Below are 22,709 nucleotides of genomic sequence, written 5' to 3' on the forward strand. Positions count from 1 at the left end.
AGCCATGGACGAGTCTCGACTGTTCCTCGTCAACTTCGACAAACTTCAAAGGCAGCTCCTCATCGAGAAGCTCTTCCGCATTAGATTTCTGATGCGACATGAAATTAGTAACAGAGCGTCCTAAAAATATGCAGTTGGGAGATCATAGAACTAACTGATGATATCTGCGAGAAAGGAACAAATCCTCGAAGACCCTCCACCTACGATCTACACGCACATATCAATCAATCAGTTAAAGAGCATCGGACACAAATACGTATGAGCGGAAGATACAATTCAGTTGGGCACGGAATACATATCTTACCCTTCACAACAACATCCTCAGCTTGAAGCTGCCTGCATTCTTTCCGAGGAAAGCTTACATTGAATGGACCTTAAGCTCAAGACTAAGCTATCATCCGCCTCGAGTTCACCGATAATCACAAATTCGTCCAGGCTCGACATGTTTGATTCTATGAATGCTGGCCTCTTGGACTGATAGATATGCTGAAGATTTTGCAGTAATGTCAACCAATGCCCCATTAGCATCAGTGCAGAAAACTGTTCCTTTCACCTGAAAAACACGTGCCATTTTCCTATTGCTATTACAAACATTCGCGTTACCGACACGATCTGCTAATAATTCCCATTCCAAAGCTAATAGGGATAAACTTCAATATGTTGAATTCGATAAAAGCAGAAGAAAAATCAAACCTTGGTTCCGATTTCAGAATCAAAGTCATAATTTTCAAGGGCAGTCTCAAAATCGTCAAAATAAATACCTTCCAGTACGACAGCGTTCATAGGCATCGTCGAACACCTGCTTGAGTTCAAGCCTGGCTTTGGTCTGGGCATCAGCAACGGCTGAAACAATGGGAAAAGCAAAAGCACCCACTTTCCGGGTTTTCTTTGGTTTCACCGAAAAACGAGAAGATGAGAGTGGTGAACATTTTAGTCCTTCGAATTGTTGAGCCAAAGACGCCGTTGTTTCTGCTCTGCTCTGTTGTGTTGGATGATAAAATTAAGTAGTTCTATGATAAGGTAAAGAAAGAGATTTTTGAGTGTTGGGTCCCCCACCAAATCTAAGGTCCAAACTAAGCCTTGAAACGTCATCTGTAAATTTTAGCCTCTTGCAAAAAGTTAAAAGTCTTTGTCTTCAGGTTTGCATATGCCCACATAGGCTACTAGCATCATGAAACTGAAGCATAAATGCACCTGCTTTGATTTTGCATCCAACCATATATATATATATATATAACAATTTCAACTAAAACCTATCTTACAATCGATTTCAACAGGAAACACAGATGATACAGCATCTAGCAAAAACAAACACATTTCTACAGAGAGTGGGGTGATAAACAGCAAAAGCTGACCTGAACAAGTATTTTGTTTAACCATCCTTTAACAATTCAGTATGATGATACACTCAGTTTTACAACAGTCAAGACTGCACCATAACTACCACATTTGCAGCATGTTCAAGCCGAAAAAATAAGCACCGGTTAGTCATTAGCCTTCCCGCGATTACTACCCATTTTAGAAGAATTACCTCCTTCAGCCAGTAGGGTCTTGGGATTAAGAGGAATAGTACCTACAGTTAGAAAACCAGAAGATTCGGTAAAACTATTGACTTTCACTGGCATAGATCCTACTGTCACAATCTCTACAGCATCGGTGTTTGTTGAATGAACTACAGTATCTACAGAGGGCTTAGACTCATCCTGCTTTGGATTTATTGAGAGCGAACCAATCTTTAATGCAGATGCGTTGTTGTTGGCGTTGACAGAAGTTTGCTCTACGTTTTCATTCATAGTTCTTGCATTAGTCATATCAGAATCTGAAGAAACCTGCTGACTAGATGAAGGAACAGTTCTCTTCAACATGTCGGGATCACTTCGCTTGGTATCTTTCTCATTGTCATTCAGTAGTAATTCAAAATTTAGCTTATTGGCAACATCCAATGTCGGTGCTAGGACTGGATTCTCAAAGTTTTTCATTAGTAGCCTGGCTTTCTCTTCTTGCATGATTTGCTGACGATTTTCATAGTACATGAAGTCATCAAGTAAAGAAGTCTTCATTGAATGATTTTTGAATACTTTCAGCATCTCCATACCTTGCTTGAACATTATCTGCAGTTGAGGAGACATTTTATGAGACGCAACATAACATGCCGATCTTATGAAGATTATTATACAGGAATAAATATATCAAAATTCACAAGCCCAGATTGCCATGTCGGGACTCTGGAGAAATAATCTTCTAAAAAAATGGTGAAATAGTTTCTATGTTCATAGTTTCCCTTCAAATAGAAGAAAACTAAACCTCCGTACATACCTCTTGTGTATCCCTGCTATTGGTCACTGGCTTGCTTTCATTGTTCGCTAATATAATGCGTCTAAAGTGGCTATTTGGAACATCTTTAATGATGTGCCACTTGACAGGGAAGCTTCCACTCCACTTATCTTGCTGCCAAAAATCCATATCCTTCTGGAAGTCAACTGAACCGATCATCTCCACCACACCACAGAATTGTCCACTGGCATTAACCTGTGTGTACAAAGTACAACATAGGAGTGGTCAAATGAATATCAGAAATTACATAACCACTTCAATTTAAAAAAAATCTTAGAATAGTCTGAATCAATTAAAGTCCCTTGGTACCAAAATCGGAATAGAACTCACCGAAAAGAACAGGAAGACTGGACACCCATTAGGTTCCTCTGCAGCTATTTTTTGTGCAACTTCAAAAGCACTGCCCAGTTTCTTGTTTCCATGGGGTGTAGATGACCAAACATTGTATTTGATGCTCTTGTGTACATCATCCTCACTATAAGATTTTACTACAAAGAACTTTGCATCAATATAGTCAATTGGAAAATCATCCTTGTTATATTGGTCAGTACAGATAACAATGTTCCCTTCAGCATCGGTATTTCCTGCTTTAGTTGTGTAGGCTTTAACCGTGAATTCATTTTTTAATCTGTTAGTTCTAGGGCCTCGATTTTGTTCTCCCAATGTATCTGGGAAACCATGTGCATCATTCTGAACCCTGCCAACATGGACATTAGATCGAAGTTTATCCAGTGCACCACGTCCAGTAGCAGTTGATCCATAGTTTGGAAAGGTATTACCGGGAAGATCCACTTGTAATTGATTACGATGAGATGGAAATTTCCCACCAGGAATATTGCCAGTAGACTGAATGGAACCAGAAGCAATTCTACCCTACAAAGATAATTACTGGATAAGAACCTTCAAATAAGGGTGATGTGAAGCTATAGCATTTCCATAAAAATGTTCAATATAGTCCAATTCAATATAAAATTAAACTAGAAACTAACCAAACGCACCTGATGAGCGTGTGTTGGAGCTGGACGAGAACTATCTGGAAATTTTCCATGGATTGCAGAATGCCTACTTGCCCCATCCGATACCCTGGTAAAGGAATCAGACTGATTTGGAGAAGACTTTGAAGAGTTCCTAGAAAAAGCTGCAGATGCTGAAGCAGGGTTATGTTTAACTCCCCTTCCATCAGGTCTATTAGCGACTGATGCACGAGAATCAAGCAAATATTCTGTTGAACTATTTGGAATTCCATCTGGTTGAATGATGACAGGAACATAAGCAGTCGGTGATACAGGATTTGGAAAAGGAGGAATAGGGTAATATTGCTCTGCCCCTAAAAGTGGGCCATCACCCATTACAGCACTAGACATGTAAGGATTGTATGGAGACTGTGAATATCCATAGCTAGGTGTGTAATATACATAAGGCAAACTTTCGGTTTGGGCACCCTGAGAAAGCGAAAGCAATCACTAAACAAATTTTGGAATGATAAATCATTAAGAAGCAACATGTCTTGGATACACGTCTGACTGTTCAAATTTATCAATTATATCTAGAAAGATAAGTTCACCAACCGCAAATTGGACATCTGCACCATCAGCACTAAAAATGCTCTGGCGGTCCTCCCATTCAATGGGTGATTCAAAACCTGTCGAAAGCATCAACATTATAAACCTGAGGTTCTATGAATATCAGCCATGAACATTAAGCTAAAGCCGCTTAAATTACCAGTAAAATAATAGCCAAAGTTGGTTGCAGTAGGATAGTACATTGATCCTTGGTCAATTACAAACTCAGGGGATCCTTCCGGGTACATAGCTTCTTCTTGTTAAGAAAGTAAGACTTTTTACTTTGTGGGTTTCAGTGGAGAAACTTGAATCTGAAACTCAATACACCAAATATCAGTCATAATACGCATCTATAGGCATAACAAGAATACATAAGAAGCTCAAGCAAACAATCAAACAAGATTTTTAAACTGATTAAAGATTCTTAATCCGAAATTCAAAAACATTATACATTAACAGTAAACAGCAGAATTTATATGCATCCACTGATATTCAACAAAGCCTACCAAGGGATTTCATTTCACTAGTCAAACAAGAGAAAGTAACAATGCAAAAACCCTATTATTTAATGACGAATCTCAAGTATAATTCTTTTTTTAGCTCATACTTGAAAGGGAAGGAAAAAGCAACCATGTCCCTGATTAGAAAGACTCAAGTGAAAGGCATGATATAGTAATCCAGTAAGCACAAATCACATGTTCAAGGAAACAGGCTTCATCTTTGGTGGTCAAACAAACACACATAAAAATCACAGGGCTACGAAAACAAAAAGGAAGAGTGAATTTGAGGTAAAGAAAACAGTTATTAAAAACACAAAGGAAAAGGAAGCAATGGCAAAAACCCAAAAGCATATTCCATAAAGCTATAAGATTTAGAACCAAAGAGGGAGAAACGCGTCATAATTCAGCAACCTCAGAACCCCCCCCCCCATTTAAACTCTGAAATCAGTCGAAGCAATTTTAAGAAACAAACACGACAACACTCAAAGAATCGAGTACCCATCGTGATACGAGTATCGAATCTAAAGCAACTCGATAAAATACCAAAACCCCAATCTTCAGATCAACCTTTAAAATGGAAGTTTACAGGTCTTTAAACAAAGGGTAGGAGAGAGAAAAATTTTACCGGGAGAATCAAATAATTAAGCCATGGTTGACCAGGAAAGTTGCTCCAGAGAAAATTCCCGCAAATTGTAGAGATAACAGGGGGGTTTTTTGCAACATTTTCTTCGAAGAGTGCCCTGACCCTATAATATACAATAGAATCAAATAAAATAGTAAATGGAAACTAAAATAAAATAAAGGGTGTAATTGGAGATTAAAAGGATTAACAAGTAATGGTAAATCATTTAACATAATACATATATTTCAAATTTGACAAAAGATTTCAACTTGATCCCTTTAGTCCAAATAAATTTTAAGGACCAAGTTAAAAAAATCATTAAATTTAAAGACTAAAGTTTATATATTTAGAAAACAATATACCAAGTAATTCAATGGAATTAAATTACATGCTTTCAAATAATTAAGTGGCTAATCTCAACAACATAGAATGTTTTTTTTAATGGAAGACCAAATTAAACAATTAATTTATTATAGTTATTGTACCAAATAAGTTGTTAATCCCAAGCCAAGAGGAAAAGGCAATGAATTCGATTGGTTTGGTAAGGCAGTCCAAATCATATATTAAACATATAATAATGTGACAGTCCATTCATTCAATTTCTCCCCTACACATTAACATAATGAAAAAGTTTGTTTGCCGACACTGTTATGGTAAATATATATTTTGATTTTATCAAATTTTGATTTGACCGTTTGGTTCACGGAATGTAAGATTACCAGTGGGAATGTAAGATTATCAGGGAATATGATTACTAGGAATGTTGTATTTTGTGTTTGGTTGGCTTAGCAGGAATGTAAGATTACCGTGTTTGGTTAAAGGATTAAAAGATTATTGAAATGTATATTTGACCAAATTGTCATTATTATATATATTTGTATAATATTACAAGTTGAAAAATATTTATATATTTTCTTTAAAAAAATTTAAATTCATAATATTTATATATTTTTTACAAAATTAAAAATAAAAAAAGTTTAATGAAAGGGTAAAATTTTATTTTAATGTAAAATTTTATTTTAACCCTTGAGCTTCATATAAAATTTTAATTATAGATTTTTTTTTGTAAATCTAAAATAATTTAAGGATAAATTTGTAATTTAACATTCGTAGAATTTTTATTATTCAATTACAGAGAAATATATTTTTAGGAAAAAAATAAAAATTTAAGGGCATTTTAGTCCAAAACGCCGATAATCCAACAATACGTAAGAAAATGGAGGTAATGACATTCACGGTAATATACCCCCAAAAATCCACTATAGATAATCTTACATTACCGGTAATAGGATTCCCGGGCTAACCAAACGAGAGAATGTGGATTACATTCTCATGGAGATCTCACATTTTCCCATCCAAACACTCATTTAGTGTATCATAAAAATAATAATTGAATTAACGAGAAAAATTGGCAAAGGGTGCGAATCAAACTGAATTAACGAGAAATTATATTACACACAATCGGTATGGACCTGTACAGAAAAATCTACGGCAATAGTGTCCCGTGGTAATGTTTTTTCCGGACATAGAGCAACAAGAAGTTATACAAGTGAACTAACGATGTAAACCGAACCGAATTAACGAGAAAACAAATTACGCATACTCCGTATAGACTGTACAGAAAAAAAATTACGGCAATGGTGTCTCGTGACTGTTATTTCCGGACATGAACAAATGTTATCTACGATAACCTGCATATGTTGCATGTTTTCCATCTCTCAACTATAGGCAATTACAAGGTATCGATCAGAATTTCATCAACGATGATGGTAGCTCCTTGTTCACTCTTCTCGGCATCTAAAACCATTTACGTGTACCGAGTCTGGGACCTTCGATCCTGGTTAGCGTCTGAATTAACTGCCAGATTCTTTCGGCGTCTTCTATCCTGAAATTTGTGCTCGGAATAGTCAAGATACGGTCGCAACCCTAAGCAGAATATCTAAAAGCAGCAAGTTACTGTCCTCTAGCCAGGTAATTCCAGCACTATATTTGATGTAAAGTTCTGATTAATAAAAGAACAAGTAGCTAGTGATTAACGGGTTATCGTAAGCAAAGTATCGGAATAAACCTCTCGAGGAATGGGATACTCCTCTGATTCAAGCATGCGAACAACCTGACTCATCTTTGGTCTTTTATCTGCATCAGGGTCGACGCATCTCAAAGCAGTCAACAGCGCCCTTTTGAGAGCACTAGTTTGCGGTCTAGTCTCTATGTTAGGGTCCACTACTTCCTCGGAACGTCTGAGTTGAACCATCATCTTTAGCCATTCAACCATATGTACCTGAGAAATCACCTCACAACAGATTTAATGGACTGAAATATCTCATAATAACAAATAACTCCTTGGTACAAACAACGCTCAAAGTGCTCTTCCGTACCTCCGGCTCAGGGCGACCGTAATCTACTGGGTACCTTCCAGTAATTGCTTCTAAGAGCACAACACCAAAGCTATAAACATCACTCTTCTCGTTTAGGAAACCAGAATTGGCATATTCCGGAGCAACATAACTGGAAAAACCATGCAAGAAGGAGAGAAGGATTACATTAATCAATCGAACGATACAACTCCTTACTCCAAGGGAGAAAAACTAATGAACTAGTCAAAGTAGAAAAAGTCAGGAAGATGATTGTAAAAGAATGCTATTATTCTCACCCATAGGTACCCATAACTCTAGTTGAGATATGACTTTTCCCATCGCCTAGCAATTTGGCCAGACCAAAGTCGGATATCTTAGCATCAAAGTTCTCATCAATCAATATATTACTCGATTTTATGTCTCTATGCACAACTTTCGGTTCAATAGCCTCATGCAAATAAGTCAGCCTGCAACATTTAGTTTTTGAGTAGCAAATGAGATTAAAGCGTTGGTAAACATTCACAATGGAAATATAGTAAGGTAGACTTACGCCTTGGCGGTGCCGATAAGAATCTTTATGCGAGCATCCCAGGTAAAATATCCCTTGTGAGACATATCACCACGGAGCCATTGCTCCAAATTGCCATTATTGACATAATCGTACACCAACATCCTGGATTTTGTAGCAGAAAATTTACGGAAAACATCAGTGAATAACCATTTCATTTCTATGCAACCTGGATTATTAGAACACAGACACATAAAAATCATCATGGTACCTTTGTGTGCCCTCAATGCAGTACCCAAGAAGTCGAACTAAGTTTTTATGCCGCACATGGCCGATGGCTTCAACTTCCACCCTGAAATCCTTGTCAGCTTGTCCCCTAAAAATAACAGAATCATATCAGCTAAAATTATAAGCTATGGATTAATTTTCCGTAGAAATAGGCTTCAGTGCAACATACGGATTGTTAATGAGCTTTTTGACAGCAACAACAGTTCCGTTACTCAGATTGCCTCGATAAACAACTCCATACCCACCATCACCAATAATATTATCCTTTGAAAACCGGTTAGTCGCAAGTTGTAGGTCTCTTAGAGTGAACCAATGACCCCAGCCCACTTGCGACAATTCAGGCAGGCCAGAAAACGGTGAAGGAGCAGTCAAAGGATTTGAAGCAGACCCAGGTTTGGAAAGTGCCCCAGTGCCTCCCCCTTCTCCTAGTTGAGACCCTTCAGCATCTTTCTCTAAATGATTAAACGTACCAAACTGGCCACTGTTATCTTCATTATTGACGTTAAACTGAACATTCTCCGAATCTCTGTCAGTAAATTTATCATTAATGGCAGTCATAACACCATTGTTTGCTGAAACCTGATCAACACTTATCTCTTTAATCACCTCTGCAACATAAGGTTCTTGCCTTACAGGAAGAATGTCATTAGCTCTTCGGGTTTTCTTCCGGAAACTAAGCCATAGAGATATGCCAAGGATAACTAAAAAAAGAACCACTAAGCAAATTGCAATCAGCACCCACAACTGCAAACCAATGTATGTTTTCGACAAACTTCTTTTCAGATCAGATGCCATTTTAACCAACACCAAGAAGCCTGCAAAAAGGGTTCAACTAAAACAATTTAAAGCCACAATCTGCATCTAACAATAAAAATTTGAAATCTTAATCGACTTTAGGGTAAAAAGACTAAATCCAATTATCATAACTCATACTGCAAAGGTATTATTCTCATTAGGTGCCACTGAAGTACATACGCATCCTCAACAGCGCCTTGGGGCGCCTGTTGAAGCTGATAAAGAGTGGAAATCATGCCGCTATAGAACTAAACCGATGCACGCATCATGTCCGTTTCTGGCAAACAACATATAATATAGTGAACTCAAGAGGAACCCTTAGGTCCCTTTAGAGCTGGAAGACAAAACGTGCACCGGTTCTTCACCCAATGAGGACGATACCTTCACGATCACGATATTCTTTAACAGGCAGCATAACTCATAATTCACAGTAAACAAGTGCAGCAGGGACGCAGAGCAAGCATTAAAACATAAGGAGGAGCAACATATCGATAGGAACAATCAGACCCTGAACCAAAATCAAGTTTCCCAAAAAGCACCCAACGACCCTTCATCCACACAGAGAAAAAAAGAGAAAACCCAGAATATTTTCAAATGATAAACATCAAAATCAAATAGAAATGATAATAAGAATTTCAACATATACTCTCTAAATTTAAACAAATCATCACACATAAAGAATCATTCAGACTGAACCAGATATCAAATTCTAAACCCAAAAGAACAACCATCAACCAGAAACTCTAAACTTTGAGCAAAAAACGCTACGAAGAGCAAATGAATCACAGCAACGAACCTCGCTGAGAAATGGGTTCGTCTCAGACTTTGGGATTCTGGGTCTCTGAGAAACGGGGTTTGGGGTATTGGAATGATGAAGCAGCTTGAAAAACAACGGGAATTTGAAACCTTTCCTGTATTGGTTATGAAAGCGACAGATTATCTGAAAGTCGTCACAGAGCGCATTTAAATAACAATTGAACACACAAAAAAGGCTGTTTGTGGGTCTTTTTTAATCTCTATACTTAGTGGGAATCCATTTTGATTTTGGTAAAATGATCACTTTTCCCTTAATTATACTCTGACATTAGCTTAGGCTAGTGTAGTAGATGCACTAAATTCATTAAATCAATAGTAGGCGGATTAAAAGGCGAGTTCGCTCCCCTAAATATAAAATTAATTTTAAAAGATAAATTATCAGAATGTAATATTATTTTAAAAATATTATATTATATTATTCGATTTAGTTAGTAGGAATATAAAATTATAATATTTATTTGGAAAAGTATAAGATTACTTTGCCGTATATATTATCAAATTATCATTGTGATATATATTTTTAGTAAGTGAAACTATAAAATTAAATTATTAATTTTTGAATATAAATTTATAAAAATATTTTAATTATTACACTATCTAAATTTAAAGAAAAATACATTTAATATATAACTAATATAATTACTATATCAAACTTATAATTTAAAAATATCAAAAATATCAATTTTATTTATATAAAATATAATATAATATGAAAAATAATATTGTGATATTGAGTGGATAAATATATTATTTTTCAATGTATAAGAACTATTTTTAATAACTTAAAATGAAATATTATTTAAATAATTACATTTTTACAATAATAATATTTTCACCTCATAAAACTAAAAAATAATTAATATACTAAATATTAAATATATAAAATAATTTTAACTACTCAATTTTATTAATATTTTATTGAACTAAACTCTTTGTATTGTTATTATTAAGTTTATAATTCTGAGTAAAGTACGAAAAATAAGAAAAAATATTATTTTAGGAGTATTTATGTTCAAAGTGATGGGAATTGTTTATTACCTAAGCATTTGGAGGTGAGTACATTCTCATCATTTTAATCCAAAAATGTTACGACTGATAATAAGTTATTACTTGATAATGATCTTTTTCGTGAACTAAACATGAGAATATAATTCCGTAAAAGATCATTCCCAAGAGTATATGATTTGAGGGCATGATTAAACTAATTTTTACAAGATTAACTAAAATACATACTAAAATTTTATTGAAAATTAATATAAAAGTAATGAAAATGCTATAGAATATTTTACTTTTAATTAATTAATAATTGGGTAAAGTAAAAAAATAGTCCCCGATTATAGGATACTACTTTATTGAGTTTATCGATTATTAAAAGCTATAAAATGGTCACTTACCTATTCATTATATTCCAAACTCGTCATTTTTCATGTCTCAGTTAACATGTTAACGTTCAGCTCAGACGGTCGTTAATTTTTTAATGAAAAGGATGAGTTTGAAACATAATGAATAGTTGAGTGGTCATTTTGTAACTTTTAATAGTCGAGGGACTTGAAAAAGCAACTTTCTATTGTAGAATGACCATTTTATAATTTTTAACAGTCAAAGAACTCAATAAAATAGTATCTTATAGTCGGGGGATTATTTGTATACTTTAACCTTAATAATTATATATACGTATAGAGCAATGGATGACCAAAGAATGCTTCCAGAAACACATAATTATTGTTGTAATCTTTGTCCCAAGTATGCTTTCTACATGCATACATGTATGCTAAGCAATTATGATTATAATTTTAAATTAGTCCTCAAACTCTTTAACATTTCAATTTCATCCCCAAACTATGACAATAATTCTAAATTAATCCCCAAATTTTTTGAACATTCCAATTTTAACCTAAACTATATGTATATACTAATCACATTTATTGTTAATAGAATTGCTAGGACAAGTTATATTATTATTTGAAAAAAAAATAAGTTAAATTATGATTGAAACTAATTCCATATTTGGATGGATTTGGTGACGAGATTGAAATATTCAAAAGTCTGGGACCAATTTAGAAAGAGGTCATAGTTTAGGTTAAAAAATTAGAATGTTCCAAAATGTAAGGACTAATTTAGAATGAGAGTCATAGTTTGGTGATGAAATTGGAATATTCAAAAATTTTGGGACCAGCTCTAATCATATTCCAAAAAGCACTGCCCACCCAAATTAAATTTAATCTCAAATTACACTTATTTTCATTATCCACCCAATTTGATTTTGAAAGATTGGTTGATTGGTTCATTTTTAAGCATGAATGTTGCTAATCAAACCAGGCCCCTCCCCTGATTAATATTTCAAACCTTTCAATTTAACAAACCAATGATATGATTATGAGCTGTCATACATCTTAACAACAATACATTATTGCACAAAATCAAAAGTGTGTTTATAGGGGAGATTCCAATATTAGTTATTTATATGTTTTGTCTAATGACAATGAATCTTAATGAGAACTTTGGGTTAAAAAACTAAATATTTTACTCACCTACATAGCCTACTAAATGCCACATGTTTGGAGACTGTTGTGAATTTAGGGATGGTAATTTAATCCGAAACCGATAGATTCTGATCCGATAATCAGGGACGGAGCCATAATTTTAGGTCGGGGCAAAGTATAATAACAATAAAAAAGGCAGATGAAATCAAAATAAATCCAAATTTAAAGGCCTAAATTAGTAATTATCCCTGTTTTTAATGGTAAAAAATTGGGGGTAGTGGCCTCCGGGGCCTACATGGCCCCGTCAATGTAGATAGGGTTATTTTAAAAAAATAGGGTTCGAGCTAGGTCAATCAGATTTTTTAAGGGGCGAATTCGGGCCGGGTTCGATTAGAGGGTGAAAAAACTCTGATCCAAGGATAATAATATAATTTTTTAATTAAATTCTTATTTTTTATCGGGTTATCGTGTTGGGTTGGGTTGAATCAAATTTATACTCTAAAAATTCAGGTCGAATCAGAGTCGCTGGAGGATATATATTTTCGGTTCGGGCCGAGTTTGATTCAGGTGGAGGACACATATTTTCAGATCATATCAGGTTAACCAAAAACTCGACCGGTTGCCATCCATAATTATAATTTATACATAAATAAACATTCAAAAGGATGCAAGACTTGATTTTACTTACCCTTTATATTTTTTGGGGGGTAGAATTCGAGATTTCAATTAATAACCACAACTCATTTACAATTGAAGTTAATAACGTGAGATAACCAATTATATACCTAATGAGATAATCAAATCAATCAATTTTATATAAATATAACAAATATTATTAAACTGTTCATAAAAATATGTATAAAAATTATATTATAATTATCTCACATTATTCATAAAATTGAATAAAAAAATTTTGAACCCAAATTTTAATATTCTTCAAAGCCTTTTTATATAAACTCATGCACCCAACATATAGATTGCAATTTTATTCAAATTAGATTCGAATTTAAGATGAAAAGTAAATGCCTCAAGAATATAATTTTCTCTAGATTTTATAAATAATTATTATGATACTTTTTCTATATATTTCAGTTAAATTCTTATTTTATTAAATACAAATAAAAATATATATATTTAGATAAGGAGGAGTTTAATTTTCACATTAAAATTTGAATTGATTAAAATTTTATTAAACTCAAATTAAACCAAATATCAAATGACAAATATAATACTCGAGTCGACAAAAAAATTTAACTCGACCCAACTTATTTTTATTCCTACCAGGACATCACACTATTGGTGTCGTTGCTCAAATTCTTAATCTAAATTGAAAAAATATAAAATTAAACATCACTAGACACAAATATACTAATATTCAGTCATGTTTATTTTTTAAAGTTAATTAGTCGATTCAAAACTGATTATAATAATATTATAGTTTAATATACTTTTAGGTGCCTAAATTATTTCTTAAGATTTTTTTATACGTTAAAAATAGATGCTTAATGTTTTATCTATTACACTTTTAAGCGTCTATCGTTAAAAAAATTATTAACTGAAACATGTCACTTTTTATTTTTTATTTTTTTAAAAAAATATTATTAAAAAAATTTTAAAAAAAATCTGAACGTGGCACTTGTCACTTAATGTTTTTAAACTGTATATATCTAAAAGTATAACATAGCATAATATTAAACATTTATTTTGACAAAAAAAATTTTAGACATAAAAAAATAATTTAAGGTATAATTTAGTTACCTAAAATGTATTAAGTCTAATACTATTTTTTACATCGAGGAAGAAATAAATTTAAGAAGATTTTTTATGTCGGTGGCGTGCTGTATTCCTATAAATAATAAAATCAAATATGCTTTTTCACTTCAAAACCAAAGAAGTCAACTTCAGACAATGAGTTTTTCTTTATATATATTGGATCGTTGTGTAGGAATTCGTAAATCCACGATGTTGTCCAAATTAATGGACCCATGCCCCCAGGATTCGTGTACACATATATATCCAATGGGACCAGAATTCGGCATTGTGGGAAAAAACGGATAAATTATAAATTTCATCACTGAATTTTATTCATTATATATTAAGTGTCTTTAATTTCTTCACTAAACTTAATATAATAATATTTTTATCATTAAACTTTAGTCTTTATTCTATTTTGGTCATTCGATCCTTAAATAGTTAACAGCGTTAAAAATGGTGTCGTTTTGAAAAAAATAAAATTTTCATCAAAACGATGTCATTTTTCATCTATATAAGCAGCTCATTTTAAAGTCGTTAATTATTTAATGATCGAGTGACAAAAAAATCCAATGTATTAAGCTTAGTGAGAATATTGAAAATATTTAAAGTACACTGAGTAAAATATGATATAGAATAAAATTCAGTTACTAAATTTGTAGTTTACCCAATATAAAAAGACCTGGTCAGATATAGCCTGCTACTGTCCTCACCTAACGGTATCAAGTATCATTGAGATATGATAAACAGACAAAATGGAACAATAAATTTTTTATTATTTTAATATAATTTCATATTTTCTTATATTAATGATTAAATTTTATTAACGAGAAATTCATTTTATGTTCATAGTAAACAAATAATTACCGTGAAATCTGAATTTTAATAATATATATTGGATGATTCATATGCTAACACACTAAAATACGAAGACGGTTAGATTACTTAAGATTAAGGATTTGAGTGTTAATGTTTGTGTATGGAGTAAATTAGGTTGGGACTTAGAATAGTCGCCTCCATAATAAATCTCTACAAAACTTGATTTGATTGATAGATTAATAGATCGAATATCAACAATTAATTTAGAAATATATATATATATATATCGTCTCCAAAGGAAAACCCAATTGATCTCGTGGAGGAGATGAAATGTCCCAATCTAAAAGATACACAATATTTATAAATATATGTTTAGGTTGATCTCATGGAGGAGACTAAATGTCCCAATCTAAAAGATACACAATATTTATAAATATATGTTTAGGGATGATTTTCAGGTATAATTTCGTGGATCTCGTATTGTACTCGTTTAATTGGGGTGGAGATGAGTATAAGTTTAATAAGTAGTGGGAGGGCGTGGATGTAAAAAGTCATACTCGCCGTGGGTAGTGGGTAAGTGATGGGTTTGAGACCTTACTCATCCCGTATCTGTCGGCCTACTAACTACCCACCATATGAATTTATGTATAATTTTAGAGACTATTCTATAAATCTTAAGATTTTATTAGACAGGACTTGTAATTTAACTAAATGTTAGATATAAATATTTTTATAATTGAAGACCGTCATTTTTTATATCTCAAATTGGTGAGTATGGGTGGATGCATATAGGCACGGGATGGTAAGTATCTAGTTGGGTAGTATGTACAGAGATAGATTTTAAAATGTATCAACGTGAATGAATGTAGATTTAAAAATTTTACCTATCGTGGATGATGGGTAGATGATAGATTTAAAAATGTTAGGCGGAATGATAGAAAAAGAGGTATCCGGACTCGTCATCCCCTATACGTTATACACGAGTCCCTGACTAATTGCATAATAATTATGGGATTTATTTCCACTATCATTAACCTAATTTAATATGATAAATTGGCAATAATTAATAATAAGCCGATCTGGAAGTTAAATGATATCAAGATCCTCTTCAACCAACTTCTCTAGACGTATGGGATGTTTTTTTAGTGTGGTTTTTCAACGATTGTTAATAATATTCATAAAATAATATTTAGGAATAGACCGAAGAAGGGACGAGGGTGGTCGCCTATCCTAAAAATCAAAATTCTTATATATTTTAAATATTTTTTGTATTTTTATTATCTCAAAATTTTATAAATTCGTATTCTCTTAAAATTTTATATTAAAATTTTATAAATTCGTTTCCTAATATAAAATTTTGTACTTGCCCCGAATAATTTCGATTATTAAGATATTAATCATTTTTAATAGACAAAGGTAGATGCAACAAGTTCATAGAGGACTAGTTGTATATTATTCTTTTAAAAATATTGTTAGGTTTAGTTTATGGTAAATTACAAATCTCACCACTAAATTTACCCTCTCTCCTATTTTGCTTATTGAACTTTAAAAGTTTTTACTTTTATCACTGAACTTAATATACTATATTTTTTTGTTACTCCGCTGTTAAATAGTTAACGGCATTAAAACAATGTCATTTTTCATTTTGTATTTATATAAAAGTTCATTTTTATCGTCATCAGTGAGGAAACGACTAACTGACAACAAAATTTCAATTTATTAAATTCAATGAGGAAATTGAAAAGATTTAAGTACATTGAATGATACGAGGGGCGGTAAAAATCAGTTACTATATTTGTAATCTACCCTTTAGTTTAATGTATTAAGAGGAAGAAAAAAATTACTTATAATTTTTTTTAAAAAAATAAAGACTGTTAAAATTTTAAATTCTTATTTTTTTAATTTTAAAATTTACCACTGTTAATAAATATTATTATTTTTATATAAATCTCACTAAATTAAGTAAGATATCTCTAGACAATATCTATACGAATAAAACGATATGCATGATTTTCTTTGCTTGTGTTTTATTACACAATCACACATGGCGGGAAGTGCACTTGACCTATTTATGGCTCACATGTGTTGAAGCAAAATAGTACAATTAAATTTATTACATTTTGTAATAATGTTTCATGATAGTTATCTAAGATTAAATTTAAAATATAATGTTATATTAATGATATTCCATCGTCAGTTTAACACACAATTAATTATTATGATTAATATATATTATATATTTTAATAAATTAATTTATATTTTTCTGATATACTCAAAAGATTCAATCATTGAACTATTAAGTATTACTATTAAAAACTAGGGTAAAGTACACAATTGATCCTCTGACTATGAAATATTGCTTTATCAAGTCACTCGACTATTAAAAGTTATAAAATAGTTACTTGACTATTCATCATGCTCCAAACTCGTCGTTTTCTATTAAAAAATTAACGGTTATTTAAGTTGGATTTTAACATGATGACTAAGATATGATAGTTGTTTGAAATTCTGAGATCGGATTTTATTATATCACTGTTAACTTGTTAACATTCATCTCATAATATCATATATTTTTAGCATAAAATGACGATTTTGGAATATAATGAATAATCAGGTGATCATTTTGTAACTTCTAATAGTTGAGGGACTCAATAAAGCAAAGCTATGTAGTCTAAGGACTATTTTATAACTTTTAATGGTCGAGGGACTTAATAAAGTAGTACCCTGTAATCTAGGAACATTTGTGTACTTGCCCTTAAAGTATTATAATTATGGGCAAAGTACAAAAATGGTCCCCTAACTATAGGATATTGTTTTTTTAAGTATATTATCTATTAAAAGTTACAAAATAATCATCCAATTATAGAATGTTGGTTTGTTAAGTCCCTCGACTATTAAAAGTTACAAATTGGTCACCTAACTATTCATTAGATTTCAAACTTGTTATTTTCCGTTAAAAATCGACGTTCGTCTAAGTTGGATGTTAAATGATGACTAGGATATGATAGTCGTTTGAGGTTCTAGGATTAGATTTTATTATATCACAACTGAGAATATTAATGTTTAACTCAGAATACCATCAAAGTTTTAACGAAAAAGGACAAGTTTAGAACATAATAAATAGTCGGGTGATCGTTTTATAACTTTTAATAGTTAAATGACTCAAAAAAATAATACTTAATAGTTTTGGAGTAACTTAATATAATAATATCTTATAGTCGTGTTAAAAAGGGAAAGTTGCAAGCATTGAGTATTATACAGTAGTCATAGTAACCGTGATAATTATAATACTTTAATGGAATAGAGAATTACTAAAATCAATCGTACCTTCTTTGCGTAAGGTTATCACTTATCTCCATCTCCATCTCCATCTCCATCTGAATCAGATCTGCCAAATTTCCCCAGATTTACATCTTCCTGTAACTATTTCCTCTGATTTTCCTTAATATTACTAATATTCATATAAACTTATTAATACATCCGAAGCAGATCTCTCTGCCTTCCGTTTTCCATTTCGATTTCCCCCCTTTTTTCTCATATTTTTTATATCGTTGGTCGTTAAATTAGGTGAGCTTTCCTTCTCGAATTTCTGATTTGCCTACATTGTTTGTCCAAGTAATCATGAATGCTATGTAAATGCGTCTGCCTTTTTAACGAATATTTGTCATATTTCAGGTGTAATAATTGGTTTCGAGGACGCATCGAACAAGACAATTTCAGTGGGAAAAGGAAATTTTACTGGTGAGTACTCTTCTGATTTCTGGTTTACCCATCGGAGAAAGGATTTTTTTTAAGTATTGATTTCTGTATGTGATAATAACTGCTGGAATGATGGATGGTTTGCTGCTAATATAAAGGTTTTTATATTGTTTTTGTTTTTTTTTTTTGATTTTTCCCCATTAATAGCATTCTGGGTTTCAATATTTTGTTATAGGGAAGAAAAATGATAAACAAGGCGCTTGTATTGACGTATTTCTACCTGTTGATCTACATTTTGCTTTCATCTGGCGTTATATTGTATAACAAGGTAACTTCCCCCTTTTTTCGTACTGTGTAAACTGTACTACTGTATTGTGTTGCTCTTATCTCCCTTTACGATCTCATGCAACAAAAGCCCGTGACTGATCAAGCTTTATCGATCCATTACTTCTAAATAGTTAGGTATAGGTTACAAGTTACAACTAAAGCAAGAAATGATTTTTTTATCCGTTTCATTTTGGCTAGGAACTAACCGCTCCTTGATGGAAATCATTCTCTCCGTTTTTATGTCATTTTATTTTGTTGTTGCAGTGGGTTCTGTCTCCCAAATACTTCAACTTTTCGTTTCCTATAACATTGACAATGATTCACATGGCGTTCTCCGGAATTGTTGCTTTTTTTCTTATCCGTGTTTTCAAGGTGTGAACTTCAGTTTCTTTTCCATGTATAATTCCCTCTCATCTAGTATTGCTGGCTATTGAATGTCTTCATGCTAAACTGTTGAATGCTACACAACATAGTCCCATCTCACCATTATATGCAACTAGCTCTAGGAATGCCATGTTTGTCATGATAAAATGTGTTTTTAATTACATTGGCCTCATTTCCAGAAGTTAGTGGGTCCCTTTATAAGCTGAAACTAAAGATCCATTGGAATGTCTTTGTTGTGTATTTTGCTTACTGAAGAAAAATATAAATTTAAGAGCACTATTATTACGTGTCTATGCAAGCTTCACCTTCCATTGTTTTGCCTAGCTTTCTAATGCATTTTCCTCTCCCTCAATCTCACCATGCAGGTTGTAGCTCCTGTGAAAATGACATTTGAAATGTAAGTGCTATATTCTTTATCAAAAATAGCTGTTATTTTATTCTCAATCACTGCTTAGCTACAGGATTTATGTTCTCTTTCCTAAACAAATGGTCTCGGTTTTGCAGATATGCAACATGCGTAGTACCTATAAGTGCCTTCTTTGCATCAAGTCTTTGGTAAGCACTTAACTGTGGTATGACTGAGATTCTTGATCGGTTGTGAAGTACCGTTTGCCTTATTAAGACGGTGTGCTGTGTAATGAGTTACTTCTGTCGGCAAAAAGTTTAAACTTACTTCTTGAAAACCCCTGCTGAGTGCTGAGTATTACTTGTTAACTTGTTGCTTGTTTCTGACTCTTTTTAAACATAATAGTGTTTCTCAATGGATCTGTCTGCTTTGATCTCCTACTAGTTGTCAAGGAGTTACTGCACCCAAGTTCTTGGGTTGACTTGAGTTTGTGAGAATTCAGAATTAAATTTGAATCCAGTAAACCTAGATAATCAGTTTGAAGCTCAAATCAAATAGATAATCAGTTTCAAGCTCAAATCAAGTATAGATGCAGTAGCAGTGACCTTCTCTTCATAATGAAGTTTCTTCACCAAGCAGGATCTTAAGTTGTATTACTTTCATTTGTCTTGCTCCCTGTTTTTATCTCTTAATGTCTGGCCCTGAAATTGGTTCTGACAGTACTAATTTGCTCTTGTTATACTTGCATTTAAGCTGTTGAGTTGCCAAAAGGTTTCTGCTATAGGCTGCAAATGGCTTATGATATAGAGCTTGTTATGTACCGGCTGTGCAGAATTTTGACAACTTTGTTTTATATTACTCCCCTTCTGTTGACATTGTTTTGCATATTCTAAGCATCATCATTCTTTTGTTGTCAATACAGGTTCGGTAACACTGCCTATTTGCATATATCTGTGGCTTTTATCCAGATGCTCAAAGCTCTAAGTATGTGGAAACAAAGTGCATTATTTAATTAAATCGCACAAAATCACTCTATAATTCTAATGGCTGGGTGGCTCTTCTTGCAATGTTACAGTGCCAGTGGCAACATTTTTCATGGGTGTTATGTGTGGCACTGATAAACCAAGGTGCGATGTGTTCTTAAACATGGTGCTGGTCAGCGTTGGAGTTGTCATTTCCTCATACGGGGAAATTCATTTTAATATAGTTGGCACAGTTTATCAGGTCACGGGCATCCTAGCGGAAGCTCTTAGGCTGGTCTTAACTCAAGTCCTGCTGCAAAAGAAGGGCCTGACTCTAAATCCAATTACCAGCTTATACTACATCGCACCCTGCAGGTACCAGTTTGGTATTACTTTTAAAAAGTGATTTAAAAAGTGCTGTAAAAAAATACTTTTAAAAGTGTTTTTGAAAAGTGCAGTTTAAAATTTAATTGTTTGGGATTGCTCTTAAAAAGTGATTTTGAAAAGATAAAATGTCCATTTGACATTATTTTGTAAATTGAAAATATAATATTTAAGGATAAAAATATAATTTCAATCAAAAGGGATTTTCCACAGCAAAAGCTAGAATTTGAGCTTTTGAGGTTAGGTTGAAAATAACTTTTTCAATCATGATTTTAAATCAATTTTTGGGTGTTTAGCGTTGCTTATGGGGTGGAAGATCACTTTTCCATTGCCAGAAGCATTCCCAAACTGGCCTAATTTTGTAATAATTTTTAGTGTCTGCAACTCATACTTCTTCCAAAAGACTGGGTTTTATCAGGACCAACATCCCTTGTATATAACTTTTATTGTTGATTTATTGGCAGTTTTGTGTTTCTTTTTGTGCCTTGGTGCTTACTGGAGAAGCCTGCGATGGAAGTTTCGCAGATACAGTTCAATTTCTGGATCTTCTTCTCCAATGCTCTTTGTGCTTTAGCTCTGAACTTGTCCATATTCTTAGTTATCGGAAGAACCGGAGCTGTCACCGTCAGGGTTGCTGGCGTTCTAAAAGACTGGATACTGATTGCCCTTTCCACTGTTGTTTTCCCCGAGTCTACAATAACGGGCTTAATATAATTGGTTATGCTATCGGTACTTTCTATACTCTGAATCATAAACATTACGTATTTTGTTCTGTATTGAGAAATTAAATTTGATTCAAACTCCTCTTGTTCCATCTCTCTTCAGCTCTCTGCGGTGTTGTCATGTATAACTACATAAAGGTCAAGGATGGTCGTGCTCCTCAGCTGCCTTCGGATAGTATTCAGGAGAGATTAACAAGGTCAGTCTTCTCAAATCTCAAGAGTCCTCGACACCATTATTATGGTCCGAATGTTTAATTACTTGGACTCGAATACTAGCGAATAAATATGTGCCTTCTCAAGTTGATGATCATGTTTTCTCTATAGGATTGGAAGTTTGAGAAGAAGTCATCGGACATATACATCCCGAATATTAGCAATGACACAAATGGAGGAAGCAACTTCAATAGCTCTGAATTGAACGACGAAGAAGCGCCTCTAATTTCATCATCAAGGCTATCACATATAGGGCGCCAACTCAGCAACTCTAGCTCTCAGCGCGCATAGAGACTAGAGATCATATGAATCGGACGAAGAAGGAATTGACGGAAAAAATAGAGAGCCAACTCACATGGTACCCGCCTTCTAAGTTGAAGGTAAGGAAGATTAATTCTTTTGAAAGGGATTTGATCGGTTGACGTTTCACAGTTTAAAGAAAGTGAAGAGCGATGTTATTGTAATTACTCTCGATTTGATTTTGTATCCATGCGATGCATTCCGAGATTATCGCAAGCTCGGAAATTGCGAAACTTAGGTGATAACTTATGATAGCGGACGAGGTTACCCACTTACCTTAATATATAGCAGCTAAGTGACTATTTATGTGGATAGGCTTGCATTGCATTCTTTGACCTCTATTTGCTCGCGCGGACTATGAGACTGAACCCTTTTTTTTGTTGGATTCTTATATGTTGCAGTATATTTATTATCATGTTCATTAAGTTGATGGTAAATTCTCTTCTTTTTCTCTCTTGTTTTCCCCTTTTAATTTCATTACATATTTTGAAAGTTCATTTGTCCAGCTGAGAAGAGCTTGCATATTTGATCCCAT

General features: G+C 33.1%; 3 protein-coding genes and 1 pseudogene across 5 annotated transcripts; 1 reads left to right on the forward strand and 3 right to left on the reverse strand.

Annotated features, from left to right (window-relative positions):
- Nucleotides 1-30: 30 nt before the first annotated feature.
- Nucleotides 31-994, reverse strand: LOC120176083 (annotated as a pseudogene).
- Nucleotides 995-1,334: 340 nt separating this feature from the next.
- On the reverse strand, nt 1,335-5,163 carry LOC120176054 (YTH domain-containing protein ECT4-like). Of its 3 annotated transcripts, none has more exons than XM_039182563.1 (7): nt 5,022-5,163; nt 4,057-4,207; nt 3,903-3,976; nt 3,333-3,776; nt 2,665-3,207; nt 2,317-2,529; nt 1,335-2,111 (listed from the first exon to the last, which is right to left on the reverse strand). In XM_039182563.1, the coding sequence occupies exons 2-7, from the start codon at nt 4,142-4,144 to the stop codon at nt 1,485-1,487; spliced, it is 1,989 nt and encodes a 662-aa protein (XP_039038494.1). In that variant the 5' UTR covers nt 4,145-4,207; nt 5,022-5,163; the 3' UTR covers nt 1,335-1,484. The 3 variants fall into 3 exon arrangements, with proteins under 3 accessions (XP_039038494.1, XP_039038496.1, XP_039038495.1); XM_039182565.1 differs by having other exon boundaries at nt 5,054-5,149; XM_039182564.1 differs by having other exon boundaries at nt 4,899-5,111.
- A 1,274-nt stretch (nt 5,164-6,437) lies between these two features.
- LOC120176055 (probable receptor-like protein kinase At5g18500) lies at nt 6,438-9,894 on the reverse strand. Its single transcript, XM_039182567.1, has 8 exons — nt 9,763-9,894; nt 8,341-8,986; nt 8,155-8,259; nt 7,926-8,048; nt 7,672-7,842; nt 7,397-7,526; nt 7,087-7,299; nt 6,438-6,903 (listed from the first exon to the last, which is right to left on the reverse strand). The coding sequence occupies exons 2-8, from the start codon at nt 8,964-8,966 to the stop codon at nt 6,826-6,828; spliced, it is 1,446 nt and encodes a 481-aa protein (XP_039038498.1). The 5' UTR covers nt 8,967-8,986; nt 9,763-9,894; the 3' UTR covers nt 6,438-6,825.
- Nucleotides 9,895-18,747: 8,853 nt separating this feature from the next.
- On the forward strand, nt 18,748-22,300 carry LOC120176061 (probable sugar phosphate/phosphate translocator At3g17430). Its single transcript, XM_039182572.1, is given in 10 exon segments — nt 18,748-18,864; nt 19,128-19,235; nt 19,613-19,644; nt 19,752-19,802; nt 20,516-20,577; nt 20,669-20,930; nt 21,404-21,642; nt 21,645-21,668; nt 21,765-21,857; nt 21,984-22,300. Coding segments are annotated over 10 exon segments (1,137 nt in total). The 5' UTR covers nt 18,748-18,780; the 3' UTR covers nt 22,166-22,300.
- The last annotated feature ends 409 nt before the right edge of the window (nt 22,301-22,709 follow it).

The sequence above is a fragment of the Hibiscus syriacus genome, unplaced genomic scaffold (genome assembly GCF_006381635.1).
Source record: "Hibiscus syriacus cultivar Baekdansim isolate YM2019G1 unplaced genomic scaffold, ASM638163v2 tig00112226_pilon, whole genome shotgun sequence".
NCBI lineage: Eukaryota > Viridiplantae > Streptophyta > Magnoliopsida > Malvales > Malvaceae > Hibiscus > Hibiscus syriacus.

Coding starts and splice junctions, on each gene's coding strand:
- LOC120176054 (XM_039182563.1), bottom strand. CDS start 4,144: ATGTACCCGGAAGGATCCCCTGAGTTTGTAATTGACCAAGGATCAATG. Junction 3,208..3,332: donor CTCCAACACACGCTCATCAG/GTGCGTTTGGTT, acceptor TTATCTTTGTAG/GGTAGAATTGCTTCTGGTTC. Junction 2,530..2,664: donor CAGTCTTCCTGTTCTTTTCG/GTGAGTTCTATT, acceptor TTGTACACACAG/GTTAATGCCAGTGGACAATT.
- LOC120176055 (XM_039182567.1), bottom strand. CDS start 8,966: ATGGCATCTGATCTGAAAAGAAGTTTGTCGAAAACATACATTGGTTTG. Junction 8,260..8,340: donor AAAAAGCTCATTAACAATCC/GTATGTTGCACT, acceptor TGTTATTTTTAG/GGGACAAGCTGACAAGGATT. Junction 8,049..8,154: donor TGCATTGAGGGCACACAAAG/GTACCATGATGA, acceptor TACAAAATCCAG/GATGTTGGTGTACGATTATG.